This window comes from Salvelinus alpinus, chromosome 31 (assembly GCF_045679555.1).
Source record: "Salvelinus alpinus chromosome 31, SLU_Salpinus.1, whole genome shotgun sequence".
In the NCBI taxonomy this organism is placed as follows: Eukaryota; Metazoa; Chordata; class Actinopteri; order Salmoniformes; family Salmonidae; genus Salvelinus; species Salvelinus alpinus.
The window spans coordinates 5,422,158-5,440,779 of record NC_092116.1 but is presented as its reverse complement, the minus strand read 5'-3'; the positions used below and the strand labels follow the sequence as shown (position 1 = coordinate 5,440,779).

General features: G+C 50.3%; 1 protein-coding gene across 4 annotated transcripts in view; it reads right to left on the bottom strand.

Moving 5' to 3' along the window:
• LOC139561076 (cGMP-specific 3',5'-cyclic phosphodiesterase-like) overlaps positions 1 to 18,622 on the bottom strand; it is a 95,083-nt gene that overhangs the window by 20,592 nt on the left and 55,869 nt on the right. For all 4 annotated transcript variants that reach the window (XM_071377913.1, XM_071377910.1, XM_071377911.1 and 1 more), the window contains one exon: positions 7,996 to 8,063. In XM_071377913.1, coding sequence (XP_071234014.1) covers positions 7,996 to 8,063 — 68 coding nt within the window. The remainder of the gene's footprint in view (positions 1 to 7,995; positions 8,064 to 18,622) is intronic.

The following is an 18,622-nucleotide window of genomic DNA, read 5'->3' as shown; positions in this document are numbered from 1 at the left end:
CAGAGTTCACCCGCCGCTTCCGGGCTGTGTTCGACCACCCACCAGAGGGCCGAGCGGCGGGTGAATGTCTGTTTCATCTGAGGCAGGAGACGAGGAGCGCACAGGACTTCACGCTGGAGTTTCGGACCCTGGCCGCCGGCGCGGGGTGTAATGACAGGGCCCTGATGGATCATTATAGGTACAGCCTACGGGAGGACGTCCGCAGGGAGCTAGCTTGTTGAGACACCACCCTTGCTGGCTGCTCGCGTGCGTCCAGATCGGGTCCTGTTCGTTCCACCTCCCAGCTCTCCTGCTCCGACAGCCATGGAGTTAGAGGGTGCTGCAGCTAGGGCGACCGGAGGAGGAGCCTCCTCCTGCACCAGTTGTGGTCGGAGAGGGCACACTGCCGACCGGTGCTGGAGGAACTCGTCTGGGAGTCGAGAGGGCAGGCAGAGCACTGCTCAGACACCCCAGGTGAGTCAGCACCAGGCTCGCCCAGAGCTCCCTGTTGGTCATATGTATGTGTTGATTTCCTTTCCTGAGTTTTCCCCTCATTCCCAGTATAAGGCGCAAATAGATTCAGGCGCAGCGGGGAAATATATGGACCGCGGGTTCGCGCTTAAGTTAGGGATTCCCTTGGTTTAGATGGACCAACCCTTCCCCGTGCACGCCCTAGATAATCGACCATTAGGGTCAGGGCTGGTCAGGGAGGCCACGGTTCCACTGGACATGGTGATGCAGGGGGGTCATGAGGAGCGGATTAGTCTCTTTCTCATTGATTCTCCTGCGTTTCCAGTGGTGCTGGGTATTCCCTGTTTGGCTTATCACAATCCTAACATTTTGTGGAAACAGGGGCCTCTAAAGGGGTGGTCAGAGGAGTGCTCAGGTAGGTGTGTGGGAGTTTCCATCGGTGCAATGACGGTGGAGAGTCCGGACCAAGTCTCCACCGTGCGCATCCCCCCTAAATATGCCGATTTGGCTATCGCTTTCTGTAAAAAGAGGGCGACCCAATTACCACCTCATCGACGAGGGGATTGTGCGATAAACCTCCAGGTAAACGCCGCACTTCCCAGGAGTCACGTGTATCCCCTGTCACAGGAGGAGACGGTGGCTATGGAGACATATGTCACCTAACCTAATCTCTGGGACAGGGGTACATTCGTCCCTCCACGTCACCCGCCTCCTCGAGTTTCTTTCTGTGAAGAAAAAGGAGGTAGGTCTGAGTCCGTGCAATGACTATAGAGGTCTATATTCCATCACAGTGGGGTTCAGTTACCCACTACCTCTCATCGTCACAGCGGTGGAGTCATTTCACGGAGCACGCTTCTTCACGAAACTGGATCTCAGGAGCGCGTATAACTTGGTGCGTATCCGGGAGGGAGATGAGTGGAAGACCGCGTTCAGTACCACATCTGGCCATTATGAGTACCTCGTCATGCCGTATGGGTTGAAAAATGCTCCAGCCGTCTTCCAATCCTTTGTAGACGAGATTCTCAGGGACCTGCACGGGCAGGGTGTGGTGGTTTATATCGATGATATTCTGATCTATTCCGCTACACGCGCCGCGCATGTGTCTCTCATGACCTGTACATCAAGGCCGAGAAATGTGTGTTCTCCAAACAAGCCTTCTCTTTCCTGGGGTATCGCCTTTCCACATCTGGGGTGATGATGGAGTGTGACCGCATTGCGGCCTTGCGTAATTGGCTGACTCCGACCACGGTGAAGGAGGTGCAGCGGTTTTTAGGGTTTGCCAATTACTACCGGAGGTTTATCCGGGGTTTTGGACAGGTGGCTGCTTCCATTACCTCACTACTGAAGGGGGGGGCCGGTGCGTTTGCGGTGGTCGGCGGGGGCGGACAGAGCTTTTGGTCGTCTGAAGGCTTTGTTTACTGATGCTCCCGTATTGGCTCATCCGGACCCCTCTTTGGCATTCATAGTGGAGGTGGACGCGTCCGAGGCTGGTGTTGGAGCCGTGCTATCACAGCGCTCGGGCATGCCACTGAAGCTTCGCCCCTGCGCTTTCTTTTCGAGGAAGCTCAGTCCGGCGGAGCGAAACTATGATGTGGGGGACCGGGAGTTGCTGGCTGTGGTAAAGGCTCTGAAGGTGTGGAGACATTGGCTTGAGGGGGCGCAACACCCTTTTCTCATCTGGACTGACCACCGTAATCTGGAGTACACCCGGGCGGCGAGGAGACTGAATCCTCGCCAGGCAAGGTGGGCGATGTTTTTCACCAGATTTCGTTTCACCATCTCATATAGACCAGGTTCCCGTAACGCTAAGGCCGACGTGCTGTCTCGTCTCTATGATACCAAGAACGTCCAGGGATTCCACCTTGCCTCCGAGTCAACCCGGAAGTCCCCGATGGTCCCTTTGACGAGAGAACCCGAGGCTTCCTGATCCTTCCACGAGAGTCGCCAAGCTGGCCGAGTCACCGCTTCCCGAACCTATGCAAGTAGGCAGAGCTGGGCTGTCGCCAGCGGAACGGCAATACAGGATCAACACGAAGAGTTGTCTGTATTGCGGGACTCTTGGTCATTTTGTGTCCTCTTGTCCGGTAAAAGACCAGGCTCACCGGTAGGAGTGAGTACACTGTTGCGCCAAATGGAGAACTTTTCTGTTTTCGGTGCTCGCACCCCGTTTCATGCCATTTTGCTGTGGGGAAACCAGTCTAAATCTCATAAGACTCCTCGGCAAGCTCGGGCTGGTCTTCTGCAACCATTGCCTGTCCCTCACCATCCTTGGTCCCACATATCCCTGGATTTCGTCACGGGTCTCCCCCCGTCTGAGGGCAGCACTGCCATCCTGACTGTGGTCAACCGGTTTTCCAAAGCCGCCCACTTCATTCCTCTCCCCAAAATACCCTCAGCCAAGGAGATGGCCCAGCTCATGGTGCAGCACGTCTTCCGGATCCATGGACTGCCCGTGGACATGGTCTCCGACCGGGCATCCTGCACCCTCATTGGGTCTTCAGCCAGCCTGTCCTCTGGGTTCCATCCCCAGTCCAATTGCCAGTCGGAGCGAGCCAACCAGGACCTCGAGACTACTCTGCTCTGCCTTGTCTCCGCCAACCCCACCACCACCTGGAGCCAGCAGCTTGTGTGGGTGGAATATGCCCGCAACACCCTTCCCTGCTCTGCCATGGGCCTATCGCCATTTGAGTGTTCCTTGGTGTATCAGCCCCCGCTCTTCTCTGAGCAGGAAAAAGAGGTCGGCTTACCTTCTGGCCAGATGTTTGTCTGCCACTGTCGTCGTACCTGGAGGAGAGCCCAGTCGGCCCTCCTCAAGACCACGTACAGGTATCGACGACAAGCGATTCGCCATCGGACCCCGTCACCCCGGTATCGTCTCAGGCAGAAGGTATGGCTATCCACCCGGGTGGAATCTGGTGGAATCCCGAAAACTCTCCCCCCGGTTTATAAGCCCGTTTCCCATCTCTAAAATTATCAGCCCCTCTGCTGTTTGTCTTCTGTTGCCCCCTACCCTTCGTATACATCCCACATTTCATGTGTCCAGAGTTAAACCCATGTCTCACAGCCCTTTGTCTCCTGTTTCCAGGCCCACCCATCTCCCCCGTCTCATCGACGGCCAACCGGCATACAAGGTGAGGCGTCTCCTGAAGGTTCGACCTCGGGGCAGGGGGTTCCAGTACCTGGTTGACTGGGAGGGTTATGGGTTCCCGCCTGGGACATTCTGGACCCAGGCCTCATCGTGGATTTCCATGCCGACACCCCGGTCAACCAGTTATGCGCCCAGGTAGGACGCCAGTTGGCACCCCTAGAGGTTTTTCACCCTGATCTGTTTCACTTGTCTTTGTGATTGTCTCCACCTCCCTCCAGGTGTCACCCATCGTCCCCATTATCCCCTGTGTATTTATACCTGTGTTCTCTGTTTGTCTGTTGCTAGTTCGTTTTGTTTCGTCAAGCCTACCAGCGTTTTCCCCTCTGTTCCTGTCTCTCGATTGTTCCTGTTTTCTAGTTTTCCTGGTTTTGACCTTTTCTGCCTGCCCTGACCCTGCCTGCCGTCCTGTACCTTTGCCCCACCTATCTGGATTACTGAAACCTGCCTGCCCTTGACCTGTTGGATTAATAAACTGTTGTTAATTCAACATTGTCTGCATCTGGGTCTTACCTCAAACCTGATAAAAGTGTACTGTTCAAGTGAGCAAAGCACAACAAGGTGAGTCCAAAATTGTCTTGAATGCTACTGCATAAATGATGTAATATGCCAGGGAGATATGTATACTATAGCTAAGAAAGTAATACTGTATAGTAAGCTGTTAGTAGCCCATGTGCCTCACCCTAATAAATTGGTCTACTTTTCCCTCTTAATTTTGCCTACTGTTCTGACTTGGTGGTGCACATGTAGCCTATAACCTGTTCTAAAGAAATGTAATCATCAGATATTGTAACAGCTTTCATTGTCTGCTTATATGCCTCCTTTATATTTATCCTATGGTTCTGACTTGGTGTGCATCGAGAACACTGTAAGAATGGCCCATGTTCTGAATTCTGTTGCTGTACATTTCAAAAGTGCTGAACAAATAGTTATATTGACTACGTCCGTCCTAGCTTGCTCATTAATGTCTTAATCGAAATTACGGATCGCCTCTTATCCGCTTGTTGTCCCCTTATGCCATAGTTTGTACATCTCAATTGTCAGTATTAACCACATTTGTTTAAGCAAGTCAGCCATATCAGCTATGCTTTTGTAAAGGCAGTAAATGAGGCTGATTGAACTGTTTCGCTGCCAGACAAGGCTTCGCTGATAGCCAGGTGTAGCAGTGGTATGGTATTGGGACTGCTGTTGGGACAGCTTTATGTAGGCCCTAACAGTTTATGGGCACCGTTTGTCACGTTATAGTGCAATTAATGTATTGTTGTGTGTTGTGTAGTGGCTTTGCTGGCATTCATCCCACTTTTTTTTTTGCCCCACCAAGATTTACATGCTAAAATCCCCACTGTTACTTTGATGTGTGTGTGAGAGTGATTGTGACTGTGTGTTGACCATCCTTAAAACGATCACACCTGAGCTCTCGTTTAGCTAGATTAGCCATGATTAGATGGCACTAGAAACTAATGAGAGAGACAGCGCAGCTGGAGAATGTGATGGAATTGGCTGAAATGGTGCTGGACGGGACAGCACGCGCTATTGTGTGTGTGTGTCCAGGCGCAGTCTTTTGGCTAATTACCACAGTGTTATCACATGCTGGCCTCAACGCAACTCTTACATTAGGAACATCGAACCTAAAAAAGGAAACTGTGATTATACAGTGAAACTTGATTTCAATATAAAGGTACAATTAGCCTTTCAATCAAACAAATAACCCAGGAATTTAGAGGATCAATGAATGAATGAATGAATGAATCAAACAAACACTACTAGAGATAATTATACAAAATCAGCTTCAATGAGTAATAGGGTTGCATCGATTCAGAACAGGACTGAATTACCCTCTCTGTGACATTCCTCTACTTCATGCTGTGTAGTTTCGGCCTCCTTCGCCCAGGGCTAATGTCAAGTGTGTGTGTGTGTGTGTGTGTGTGTGTGTGTGTGTGTGTGTGTGTGTGTGTGTGTGTGTGTGTGTGTGTGTGTGTGTGTGTGTGTGTGTGTGTGTGTGTGTGTGCGTGTGTGTTCCTAAAAAGCCTCCCACCGACAGTTGACCACTGAGTCATAGCTAACATCCTGCTGTTAGCTGTATCCCATTTGGCATTGGCCCCGTGTGGCAGAGCGCTACAAATGACTGCCTCTTCAGACAGGAGTGGTCCTACAGTATACACAGAACATCCTATTCGGCCCATTAGAAGATGTAAACAGAATAGAAAGCGTTTTGGGTCAGCTGAGCCAGAATGTAAAAGAATGAGACACAATTTTGGAAAAAGCAACCGGGTCTGTTTCATCTCACTTCTGTCCCCCTGGAACTCTCTCTGTGTCTTGCCTGGGAGCATGCTCTCTCTTGCTGTCTATCTCCATTTCTCTGTCTCTCTCTCTCTAGGACAAGTGCACACACTTTCAGACAGGCAGACAAACAGAAAGACAGACACACACACAACATACACACACACCGACACCACACACACACACACCACCCCTCCCATCCTAATACCCACGCTCCCATCCACATACAATCCTATTGTAAATGGCTGTGAGATGAGAGTTAGTGAGGTGGAGATAGATAGAGATTGAAGTGAACAGTAGGCGCTCCGCTGCCTGGCTGGAGGGCTCCGAGACGTACGAGAACAAATCACAAATCTTCCCCCGGGATCAGGCTACAGGGATTTACCTCCCCTCTACATTTCAATGTAAGGCTTATTTATTTTCCCCTGGCAGAGGGCGAGCAGCTAACCGCTCTCTCTCCCCCTGTCATCTCATCCTCCCTCTCCCCCTGTCTTCCCTCCCCCGTTAGAAAGATCTGATAATCTCCCCCCCCTCCCAGATTTTTTTGTTGATAGTTGGTGATGTATGAGCACACAAAAGCTTGTGTGGTATGAACCCAATTGGAGCACGAACCCATGACCTTTAGGTGATTGTGATCTATAGGCCACCATGCCTATACGGTCCCTACAGCACAGCTCCCTGTGCCAATCAGACAGATTGTCTGAGTCTGCAACCATATCATCTAAAGATATAACATTACTATTGCCATTTTATTCTTTCAACCAAGAGCGGTTTAGATAAATAGAAGACAAATCGTCTTTCACCCTAGCTGAGGTGAATTAAATTGAGTTCCAAGTTATTAGCCCCAGACCTAGCACGTAGAAAGAAGACATGACGTCGAAGGGTTGTTCACTGACTGTTATAATAAACAACACTTGACTTGCCATCTCCCACATAGACCCCCCCCCCCCCCCCCCCCATTTTATTCCCTCTATTGGGCTCTGTAGCATTGCTTATTGAGACATGAACCTTAGCTACCCACATGTGCAACCAATACAGCCTGTCAGGCAGCATGACTAGCGCATAGATCTCGGCTGAGCCCTTGGCTTCCGACTTCAAAAACAGCCGTGTCCGTGCGTGACGTGCGCTCGTAGGCCCGTCTCTGAAAGCCTTCCAAAGGGGAAGAAAAATCTCCCTTCGTCGTAATAGGTTGCTCCTAAACAGATTGTGATGGAGGAGCTGTCCAATGAGTCTTAGGGGTTCTTAGAAATGTTTTCAGCGTTCTTAGATCAGACCAGAAGCACTCCTCTAACAGGGACAGGGCAGTAGCTCATGATCCGATGTCAAGGCTCTTGCCAGAGGGATGATGTGGGATTCTTCTTGAAAACATTAAGAGACCTCAGAGGACCTTGAGTCAGATCTGTTAAAGTCAGACAGGTCTCAACTAAACCTCATAGCTAGGGGCAGGAGCTTTTCCTGACATGGAATAACTCCTGGCGCTACCCCCACCCACATCTCACTACCCACGCTCCCACCCACGTACAATCCTATTGTAAATGGATGTGAGTTAGTGAGACAGAGATAGATAGAGATTGAAGTGAGCAGTAGGCGTTTCGCTGCCTGGCTGGAGGGCTCCGAGACGTACGAGAACAAATCACAAATCTTCCCCCGGGGTCAAGCTAAAGGGATTTACCTCCCCTCTACATTTCAATGTAAGGCTTATTTATTTTCCCCTGGCAGAGGGCGAGCAGCTAACAACTCTCACTCCCCCTCTCATCCCGTCCTCCCTCTCATTCTACCTCTCCGTCTCTCTTTCCTCCCCCATTAGAGAGAGCTGATAAGCTCATTCCAGATCTTTGGGATGCTCTCTTTATCTGACCCCCCTCTCTCAAAGGCCTACAAAGACAATCACTCAATACTTACTGTACAAATACACACTCAACCCAGTAGAGGTTACGATTGAGAATGAGTATTTCTCTAATTCAAAGCACTTTGTGGCGCAACTCACAGCCCTCTGTCATCAGAGTAATATCACCCACCAGTGCGATACACGGCAGCCATATTTCTAATATTAGGCAGTATTAAGAGGAACAACCCGTTTCAAATTAGTCGTGTTTAACAGTCAGCGGTTATCGCCTTACCTTTTGGGGACGTCTATGGCCTCTCCCAGCTCCTCGTATTCCATGTGAAACACGCTGGAGAAGGAGTTCTGGAACACAGAACCACCACAGCGGTTATTTACCTTACAGCGGCCATTACTGACAGAGGGAGAGTAGGGAGAGAGAGAGACATGCCAGCCCGGCAGGCTTACAGCTAATGCTATTAGTCTCCAATGACAGTACACACAAATTCAGCATAGCATAGACCTCAGAGAGAGAGAAAGAGAATGTGTCTATGTGTGTGTGTGTGTGTAGCGTGCACGCGTGTGTCAAGTGTGCATGGGCCCTCATGCAAGTAAAAATGTAGACTTCGGAGAGAGAGTGTATGTGTGTGTGTGTGTGTGTGTGTGTGTGTGTGTATATCATGACGTGTGTGTGTGAGAGTTTTCATTCAGGACATATCAGGTTCCCCGCTCATGTCCAAACGATAATAATTGAGGCACTGCCATCCCTACAATCCTCTTTCTGCCCGCTCCCAAAGAAGAGAGGGAAGTTGATATATTACACATCAGGCCTTGCCAGAAGCCGAGTTTATTTCAGCATTCCAGGACTCACGGTTACTCCCTTATAGGGACTTGTTTTCAACCTGCACTCCCCTCGCAAAGGATCCATTTTCCATGTTTAAGAGCCGGGAGGGTAAGACGGGATGTTTGGATTCTGAGTAAGTCATTCACATGACATTGATGGGGAGAAGTCGTGTTCGTTCGAGGGGGTGTCATTAGTATACATTTTTTATCCTGTCAGGGAATGTTTCCACCAAGTCCTATAGGTTTAACTCTTGGCTTTTGTCTTAGACGTAGGGGTATATGCATCCATCTACACTACCGTTCAAAAGTTTAGGGTCACTTAGAAATGTCCTCGTTTTTAAAAGAAACGTTAAAAAAATGTGTCCATTAAAATAACATAAAATTGATCAGAAATACAGTGTAGACATTGTTGATGTTGTAAATGACTATTGTAGCTGGAAACGGCTGATTTCTTATGGAATATCTACATAGGAGTACAGAGGCCCATTATCAGCAACCGTCACACCTGTGTTCCAATGGCACGTTGTGTTAGCTAATCCATGTTTATCGTTTTAAAAGGCTAATTGATCATTAGAAAACCCTTTTGCAATTATGTTAGCACAGCTGAAAACTGTTGTCCTGATTAAAGAAGCAATAAAACTGGCCTTCTTTAGACTAGTTGACTATCTGGCGCATCAGAATTTGTGGATTCGATTACAGGCTCAAAATGGCCAGAAACAAAGACCTTTCTTCTGAAACTCGTCAGTCTATTCTTGTTCTGAGAAATGAAGGCTATTCCATGTGAGAAATTGCAAAGAAACTGAAGATCTGGTACAACGCTGTGTACTACTCCCTTCACAGAACAGTGCAAACTGGTTCTAACCAGAATAGAAAGAGAAGTGGGAGGCCCCGGTGCACAACTGAGCAAGAGGACAAGTACAAAAGAGTGTCTAGTTTGAGAAACAGACGGCTAAAAGTCCTCAACTGAAAGCTTCATTAAATAGTATCCGCAAAAAACCAGTCTCAACGTAAACAGTGAAGAGGCGACTCCGGGATGCTGGCCTTCTAGGCAGAGTTCCTCTGTCCAGCGTCTGTGTTCTTTTGCCCATCTTAATCTTTTATTTTTATTGGCCAGTCTGAGATAGGGCTTTTTCTTTGTAACTCTGCCTAGAAGGCCAGCATCCCGGAGTCGCCTCTTCACTGTTGGTGTTGAGACTGGTGTTTCAACGTCAGTCAACGTAATTTGATGTTATTTTAATACACAAAAAATGTGCTTTTCTTTCAAAAACAAGGACATTTCTAAGTGACCCCAAACTTTTTAACGGTTGTGTGTGTCAGCAGAGTGTTCGGGTCGATTTTTATAGCAACAACACAGGGGACGTTTAACGAGACATGTCATGCACACAGATGCACACTACATGCTAATGTTTTTAAATGTATGTCAATTGTAAAGTACTTTGTCTGTAAGGTATTTTTCGCTATGTGTCGGACCCCAGTAAGACTAGCTGTCGCCATTGGTGTCGGCTAATGGGGATCCTAATATACTGAACAAAAACATAAACGCAACACGCAACAATTTCAAAGATTTTACTGAGTTACTGTTCATATAAGGAAATCAGTCAATTGAAATAAATTCATTAGGCCCTAATATATGGATTTCACATGACTGGGCAGGGGTGCAGCCATAGGTGGGCCTGGGAGGAGCCAATTCTGTCAAATGACGTTGGAGGGGCTTATGGTTGAGAAATGAACATTCAATTCTCTGGCAACAGCTCTGGTGGACATTCCTGCAGTCAGCATGCCAATTGCAAGCTCCCTCAAAACTTGAGACATCTGTGGCATTGTGTTGTGTGACAGAACTGCACATTTTAGAGTGGCCTTTTATTGTCCCCAGCACAAGGTGCACCTGTGTAATGATCCTGCTGTTTAATCAGCTTCTTGATATGTCACACCTGTCAGGTGGATGGATTATCTTGACAAAGGATAAAATGCACACTAACAGAGATGTGAACAATTTTGTGGACAAAAGTTTAGAGAAATAAGCTTTTTGTGCGTATGTAAAATGAACTGGGATCTTTCATTTCAGCTCATGAAACATGGGATGTGGGACCAGCGTTTATATTTCTGTTCAGTATAAATAAAAAATGTCTCTAATTGTTTGGCGTAATAACTAATCCAGGTTGTTTATAAAGGTCCATGTCAGGCAGACGAAACCCAGTCGCCTTATCTGGCCTGGTTGGTTATACATACCACATCCGATACAGCTCTCGGTTGGATTCAAGTCAGTGTGCGACCCAAAAGAACACTGAGATGTATCTTTTTTTAAGAGGAGAGTATGCTGACCTCCCGTTGGGTGAAGCACATGTCGGACCGTATCAGATATCACATAAAACCACCCTGGCGTCGCCACTTCTAGGGGCTCAGTGGATAATGTTAACAACTTCCCTAGACAAGTCACAGAACTTAGTTAATGAGGTTTCGGAGCTCTGACTTGGCAAACGATTCGGATGCTTGTTTCAGGCTAGCTTTGTCATTTGCTGGAGTTTACACAGAGGGACATTGTATGTCTTTGTTGAGTTTGTGCAAACCTTTACATTGACATAAGCATATGGGCTTGTCATACAGATAGACACTAAAAGCTTACAAACTCATATTTCTAGAAAATGTATAGCTCGGTGAAAAAATCCATATATTATTCATGGAAATTCTTGGTAAATTCATCCCTTCGTTGTTAGTATAAATGAGTGTTAAAGTGTTACTTTAACCCTTTACACTAATGGGAAATGGCCTATACGGATAAGGCTAAATTGAAATGTATTTCTTACAGAAGAAATATGAAAAACATATGCATGCATAATAAAAATGTACCAACATTTGAGGACATAATAGTTCACCTGACACAAGACTGAATTTTAACATTACAATACACTGTATGTGCATTTTACATTTACTGTACTTTTCGCCTCATTTGTTGATAACGAAATCTGAAAAGAATACTCTGGATACATTCAGTAACCTGAACATGTTTGTGTTTACGCAATCCAAAAATGGGCCATTTATAACTCGAAATCTGAGTCATGTGGGCATCATTTGAAGCTTGTTCTATTGCCAAAATGATCTTATAGTGTTAGGCTTTCACAGGGCAATTCAGAGAAACAGATCGTAATTTTGATGCCCATAAAAAGGAGTTTATGTTTCACCTGTCTTTGTGTATGTCTCCAACCCCCTCCAGGTGTCGCCCATCTTCCCATTATCCCCTGTGTATTTATACCTGTGGTCTCTGTTTGTCTGTTGCCAGTTCGTCTTGTCTTGTTAGGTCTTACCAGCGTTCTTTCCCCGCCTTCCTGTTTCTCTAGTTCTGTTTCCTAGTTTTTCCCGCTTTTGACCATTCTGCCTGCCCAGACCCCGAGCCTGCCCGCCGTCCTGTACCTGCCTGACTTTGACCTCATCACGAACCTCTGCCTGCCCTCAACCTGCCCTTTGCCTGCCCTGTGTTTCGAATAAATCTTCTGAGAACTGTACTATCCGCCTCCCGTGTCTGCATCGGAGTCATATCCTGAGTCGTGATAGTACGAACTGGCTATGACTGACCCAACAGACTCGGACCAGCTCCGCAATGCCGTCTCCTCCCAGGGAGCCACCATCGGAAGACACGAGGAGTTACTTCAAGGTCTTATGGAATGATTCCAGACATGACTTCAACACATTGCTGGAGCAATTCCGCAGATTGTCTGTGAGTCAGCCCGACACTACAGTAACCCCCCAGACTGTCAATTACCCCACTATCAGTGATGTTTCTCACCAATCTACACCGGCTTCCCAAGAACCACATTTACCTCCTCCGGAGCGCTACGCTGGAGATCGCGGATCCTGCCGGGCATTTCTCTCCCAGTGTTCTCTCATTTTTGAGCTGCAGCCCTCTTAAATTCCCTGGGATCGCTCGAGGATAGCGTACGTTATAAACCCTGATGTCCGGGAGGGCTCTTGCCTGGGCTATGGCGGTGTGGGAGCAACAATCCACCGTTTGCCTCAGATTGGAGGAGTTCGTGGCGGAGGTACAGAAAATGTTAGATTTTCCGTTGTCCGGGAGCAAGGCGGCTCGTAGTGTGGCAGACTACACGGTGGGTTTTCGCACGTTGGCGGGTGAGAGTGCCTGGAACCCAGAAGCCCTGTTCGATGTGTTCCTTCATGGGTTGTCGGATGTGATTAAAGACGAGCTCACAGCCCTGGAGCTGCCACTGGACCACAACTCCCTCATAGCATTGACCATCCAGATCGATGGACGGCTACGGGAACGTAGGAGGGAGAGGGAGTCTGTTCCCTGTCGCCGACGGTCGTCCTCGATTTACACCTCGCCTCAGAGGAAACCCGTAAATCCCCGAAGCCCACATTTCCGAGTGGATCCGATGTCGGCCGAAGTCTCTCGGAGTTCATCGAGGGCTGTCGAATCGTCTCCTCCGGAGCCCATACAACTGGGAAGGGCTAGATTGTCTCCTGCTGAGAGCTTACGCAGACGTAACACCTAGAGCTGTCTGTATTGTGGAGCTACGGGAAATTCAGTTCCTGCCAATCGAATCCCCTCATGCACCCGTAGTTTTGGGGTTTTCCTGGCTCCAGAGGCACAATCCCCTGATTGACTAGGCTACTGGTTCTATCCTGGGTTGGAGCCCGTTTTGCCATGGGCGTTGCCTGAAGTTGTCGCTGCCTGCGGGCTTGGGAAAAGCCCTGGACCTCTCCGTCATTCCCACAGGGTAGCAGGACCTCTGGGAGATTTTTAGCAAGGCCCGTGCCACCACGCTTCCTCCGCATTGGCCCATTGACTGCGCCATTCTCCCGGGCAATACAATGACCCGGGGGCAGCTTTATTCCCTGTCAGGTCCGGAGACCAAGGCAATGGAGATGTATATTGAGGACTCCCTGGCTGCAAGGGGTATCTGTCCTTCTGCCTCCCCCGCCGGAGCAGGTTTCTTCTTTGTGGACAAAACCCTGCGTCCGTGTATCGACTACCGGGGCCTGAATGACATCACGATTAAAAACCGTTATCCACTTCCACTCATCGCCTCGGCTTTCGAGCCTCTTCAGGGGGCTACCATCTTCTCCGAGTTGGACCTCCGGAACGCCTACCATCTGGTACGGATCCGGGAAGGGGATGAGTGGAAGACCACCTTTAACACAGCTAGCGGGCACTATGAATACCTGGTGATGCCGTTCGGACTGACCAACGCTCCTGCTGTGTTCCAGGCCATGGTAAATGACATTCTCCAGGACATGTTGAACCGGTTCGTATTTGTCTACATTGATGACATCCTTGTGTTTTCCCACTCGGCTAAAGAACATGTCCTCCATGTCAGACAAGTCCTCCAGCTTCATCTGGAGAACCAGCTGTAAGTCAAAGGGAAAAATGCAAATTCCATCGCTCCACCATCTCCTTCCTGGGGTATATCATAGTTGCAGGCAACATCCAGATGGATCCTGAAAAGGTGTGAGCGGTGGTGGATTGGCCGCAACCCACCTCCAGAGTGCAGCTGCAACGCTTCCTGGGGTTTGCCAATTTCTATCGCCGGTTCATCTGGGGCTACAGCACCCGTGCTCCCCGCCTGTCAGCACTCACCTCTCCCAAGGTCCCGTTTACGTGGTCTCCAGCTGCAGACCAGGCGTTCTTGGACCTCAAACACCAATTCACTACCGCCCCCATCCTAATCCATCCAGATCCATCCTGGCAGTTTGTGGTGGAGGTCCCAGCGTTTGGCCCAAGACCAAAAGCTGCAGCCTTGCACTTTCCTCGTTGGAGGAGTGTAGGCACTGGTTAGAAGGGGCGGAACACCCATTCATAGTATGAACAGATCACAAGAACCTGGAATATCTCCACACCACCAAGCAATTCAACTCCAGGCAAGCTCGGTGGGCCCTGCTATTCACCCGATTTAATTTCACCATCTCCTACCGCCCGGGGTCCAAGAATGTGAAGCCGGATGTGCTGTCACGCCTCTAATGCCACACTGCTACACCATCGGACCCCAAGACCATCCTCCCTACCTCTTGTCTCGCGGCTGCACTCATCTGGGGTATAGAGAACCGGGTCCGTGAGACCAGATGTTTGTCCCGGACTCTGCCCGTTCCTCGATTCGGGAATGGGCACATTCCTCTCGACTGGCCTGCCATCCTGGCTCCCGTCGGACCCTGGCCTTTGTACAACAACGTTTTTGGTGGCTCACCTTGGTTCCTGACATCACTGCGATCGTCGCCGCCTGCACCGTGTGTGCCCAGAATAAGACTCCCCGGCAAGCTGCGGCTGGCCTCCTTCAACCACTTCCCGTCCCTCACCATGCCTGGTCACATATGACCCTGGACTTCGTCACTGGTCTCCCCCCGTCTGATTGCAACACAGTTATCCCTACCATGGTGGACCGGTTTTCCAAAGCCGCCCACTTCATCCCTCTCCCCAAGCTGCCCTCAGCCAAGGAGACGGCCCAGCTCATGGTGCAGCACCTCTTCCAGATCCATGGACTTCCGGTGGACATGGTCTACGACCAGGGTCCTCAGTTCTCGTCCCAGTTCTGGAAGGCGTTCTGCACGCTCATTGGGTTGTCGGCCAGCCTGTCCTCTGGGTTCCACCCCCAGTCTAACGGCCAGTTGGAGCGAGCAAATCAGGACCTGGAGATGACTCATCGCTGCCTGGTCTCCACCAATCCCACCACCTTGAGCCAGCAGCTCGTGTGGGTAGAGTATGCCCGCAACACCCTCCCTTGCTTAGCCACTGGTCTCTCGCATTTTGAGTGCTCCCTGGGATATCAGCCCCCACTCTTCCCAGCCCCCACTCATTCTGTTCAGAACAACCCAGGGTATGAAACCATGCCATCTTGTAACTGTACATCAAAGATAGTGATCATAAACGTTGACACTGTATATGACACAAGTTTTAGGATATGGGAATGTGAAGTGCACATTTGGACTCACGGGTGTTTGACTTGCTTGTATGACATCAAAGCTGCATTTATTATAATCCTCAACGTCTCATCATTCGAAATACATAGAGCCCAATTAGAAGGAGGGGTGGGGGCAACTCCGTGTTGCGTGCGGTGCTCAAGTTCAGAACAGCTGTCATTCAAAACCCATACATAGCTGTGAAGCGGAGACCCTGAGCTCTGATGTCATATGTAGCATGTTACTGTGCAGCCACTCCCTTCCAATTTGAGAGAGAGAGAGAGCGAAAACCAGCTGGCTCCCTATTTGGGCCAGTTTTTTGGGCCAGTTGCTGCAGTACTAATGAAGCTACAGTGACAAAACAACCTTTATGGCCCAAGCTCTAATCTTTGACCAGCAAAAAGCTTATCTACTGTACCATCCTCCCGGAAGGCTTGGGTCAGTGTGTCACGTTTCTGACCTTATTTACTTTGTTTTGTCTTTATTTTGTTGGTCAGGGCGTGAGTTGGGTGGGTATTATCTATGTTGTCTGTTTCTATGTGGGTCATTCTGTCATTCATTGTCTCTGATTGGGAACCATATTTAGGTAGCCTGTTTTGTATTGTGGGTTGTGGGTTATTGTCTATGTCTATACGTTGGTTGCTTGTGTCTGCACTTTCGTTTTATAGCGTCACGTTCGTTTGTTGTTTTGTAAGTTTGTCAAGTGTTCTTCGTTTCTTCTTTATTAAACAGAAGAATGTATTCAAACCACGCTGCGCTTTGGTCCGATCCTTACTCCTCTTCAGACGAGGAGGATTATGACGTTCGTGACAGAATAACCCACCAAAATAGGACCAAGCAGCGTGGTAACGGGCAGGAGCAGGAGGCAGCAAAAGCGGAGAGGCGGTGGTATGAGGAGGCTGCACGGAAGCGCGGCTGGAAGCCAGAGAGGAAGCCCCAAACATTTCTTGGGGGGTGGCACACGGGGAGTGGTGTTAAGCCAGGTAGGAGACCTGAGCCAACTCCCCGTGCTTACCGTGGAGAGAGAGCGACCGGGCAGGCACCGTGTTATGCAGAGATACGCACGGTGTCCCCGGTGCGTGTGCATAGCCCGGTGCGGTACATTCCAGCACCTCGTATCGGCCGGGCTAGGGTGGGCATCGAGCCAGGTGCCATGAAACCGGCTCTACGCATCTGGTCACCACCGCGTCTCCTTGGGCCGGGTTACATGGCACCAGCCCTACGTATAGTGGTGTCTCCCATACGTGTTCATAGCCCAGTGCGGCTGATTCCACCTCGCCGCACTGGCATGGCCACGGGGAGTATTCAGCCAGGTAGGGTTGGGCAGGCTCGGTGCTCGAGACCTGTAGTGCGCCTCCACGGTCCGGTCTATCCAGTGCCTTCTCCACGCACCAGTCCGCCTGTGGCAGCCCCTCGCACCAGCCCAGTACCACCAGTGCCAACACCACGCACCAGGCTTCCTGTGCGTCTCCAGAGTCCAGTACGCCCTGTTCCTCCTCCCCGCACTCGCCCAGTGGTGCGTGTCCCCAGTCCGGTACCACCAGTTCCGGCACCACGCACCAGGCCTACTGTGCGCTTCCAGGGTCCAGTGTGCCCTGTGCCTGCTCCCCGCACTAGCCTTGAGGTGCGTGTCCCCAGCCCGGTACCACCAGTTCCGGCACCACGCACCAAGCCTCCTGTGCATCTCCAGAGCCCTGTACGCCCTGTTCCTGCTCCCCGCACTCACCCAGTGGTGCGTGTTCCTAGTCCGGTACCACCAGTTCCGGCACCACGCACCAGGCCTAATGTGCGCCTCCAGGGTCCAGTATGCCCTGTTCCTGCTCCCCGCACTAGCCTTGAGGTGCGTGTCCCCAGCCCGGTACCACCAGTTCCGGCACCCCGCACCAGGCCTACTGTGCGCCTCAGCAGGCTTGAGCTGCCCGTCTGACCAGCGCCGCCTGAGCTGCCCGTCTGTCCAGCGCCGCCTGAGCTGCCCGTCTGTCCAGCGCCGCCTGAGCTGCCCGTCTGTCCAGCGCCGCCTGAGCTGCCCGTCTGTCCAGCGCCGCCTGAGCCGCCCGTCTGTCCTGAGCCGTCAGAGCCGCCCGTCTGTCCTAAGCCGCCAGAGCCGCCCGCCAGTCAGGAGCCGCCAGAGTCGCCCGTCAGTCATGAGCTGCTCTTCAGTCATGAGCTACCTCTCAGTCATGAGCTGCCCTTCAGTCATGAGCTGCCCTTCAGTCATGAGCTGCCCTTCAGTCATGAGCTACCCTTCAGTCATGAGCAACCCCTCAGTCATGAGCTACCCCTCAGTCATGAGCTACCCCTCAGTCATGAGCTACCCCTCAGTCATGAGCTACCCCTCAGTCATGAGCTGCCCCTCAGTCATGAGCTGCCCCTCAGTCATGAGCTGCCTTTCAGTCATGAGCTACCCCTCAGTCATGAGCTACCCCTCAGTCCGGAGCTGCCCCTCAGTCCGGAGCTGCCCCTCAGTCCGGAGCTGCCCCTCAGTCCAGAGGCGCCCCTCAGTCCAGTGGGGTCATTTAGGAGGGTCGCCGTTCCTATGAGGCCACGGAAGCGGGGATTGACTATGGTGGAGTGGGGGCCACGTCCAGCGCCAGAGCCGCCACCACGGACAGATGCCCACCCAGACCCTCCCCTATAGGTTCAGGTTTTGCGGCCGGAGTCTGACCTTATTTACTTTGTTTTGTCTTTATTTTGTTGGTCAGGGCGTGAGTTGGGTGGGTATTATCTATGTTGTCTGTTTCTATGTGGGGTTTTCTAGTTTGGCCTGATATGGTTCTCAATCAGAGGCAGCTGTCATTCATTGTCTCTGATTGGGAACCATATTTAGGTAGCCTGTTTTGTATTGTGGGTTGTGGGTTATTGTCTATGTCTATACGTTGGTTGCTTGTGTCTGCACTTTCGTTTTATAGCGTCACGTTCGTTTTGTTGTTTGTAAGTTTGTCAAGTGTTCTTCGTTTCTTCTTTATTAAACAGAAGAATGTATTCAAACCACGCTGCGCTTTGGTCCGATCCTTACTCCTCTTCAGACGAGGAGGATTATGACGTTCGTGACACAGTGTCCTTTCTGGGCTTGTTTAGATAAGACAACCCTCATATAACCAAATAACAACTGAAGGATGATACGTGTTGTGTATGCTATTAATACTGACTGTTTATGGACATAAGCATTATAGCCAAAA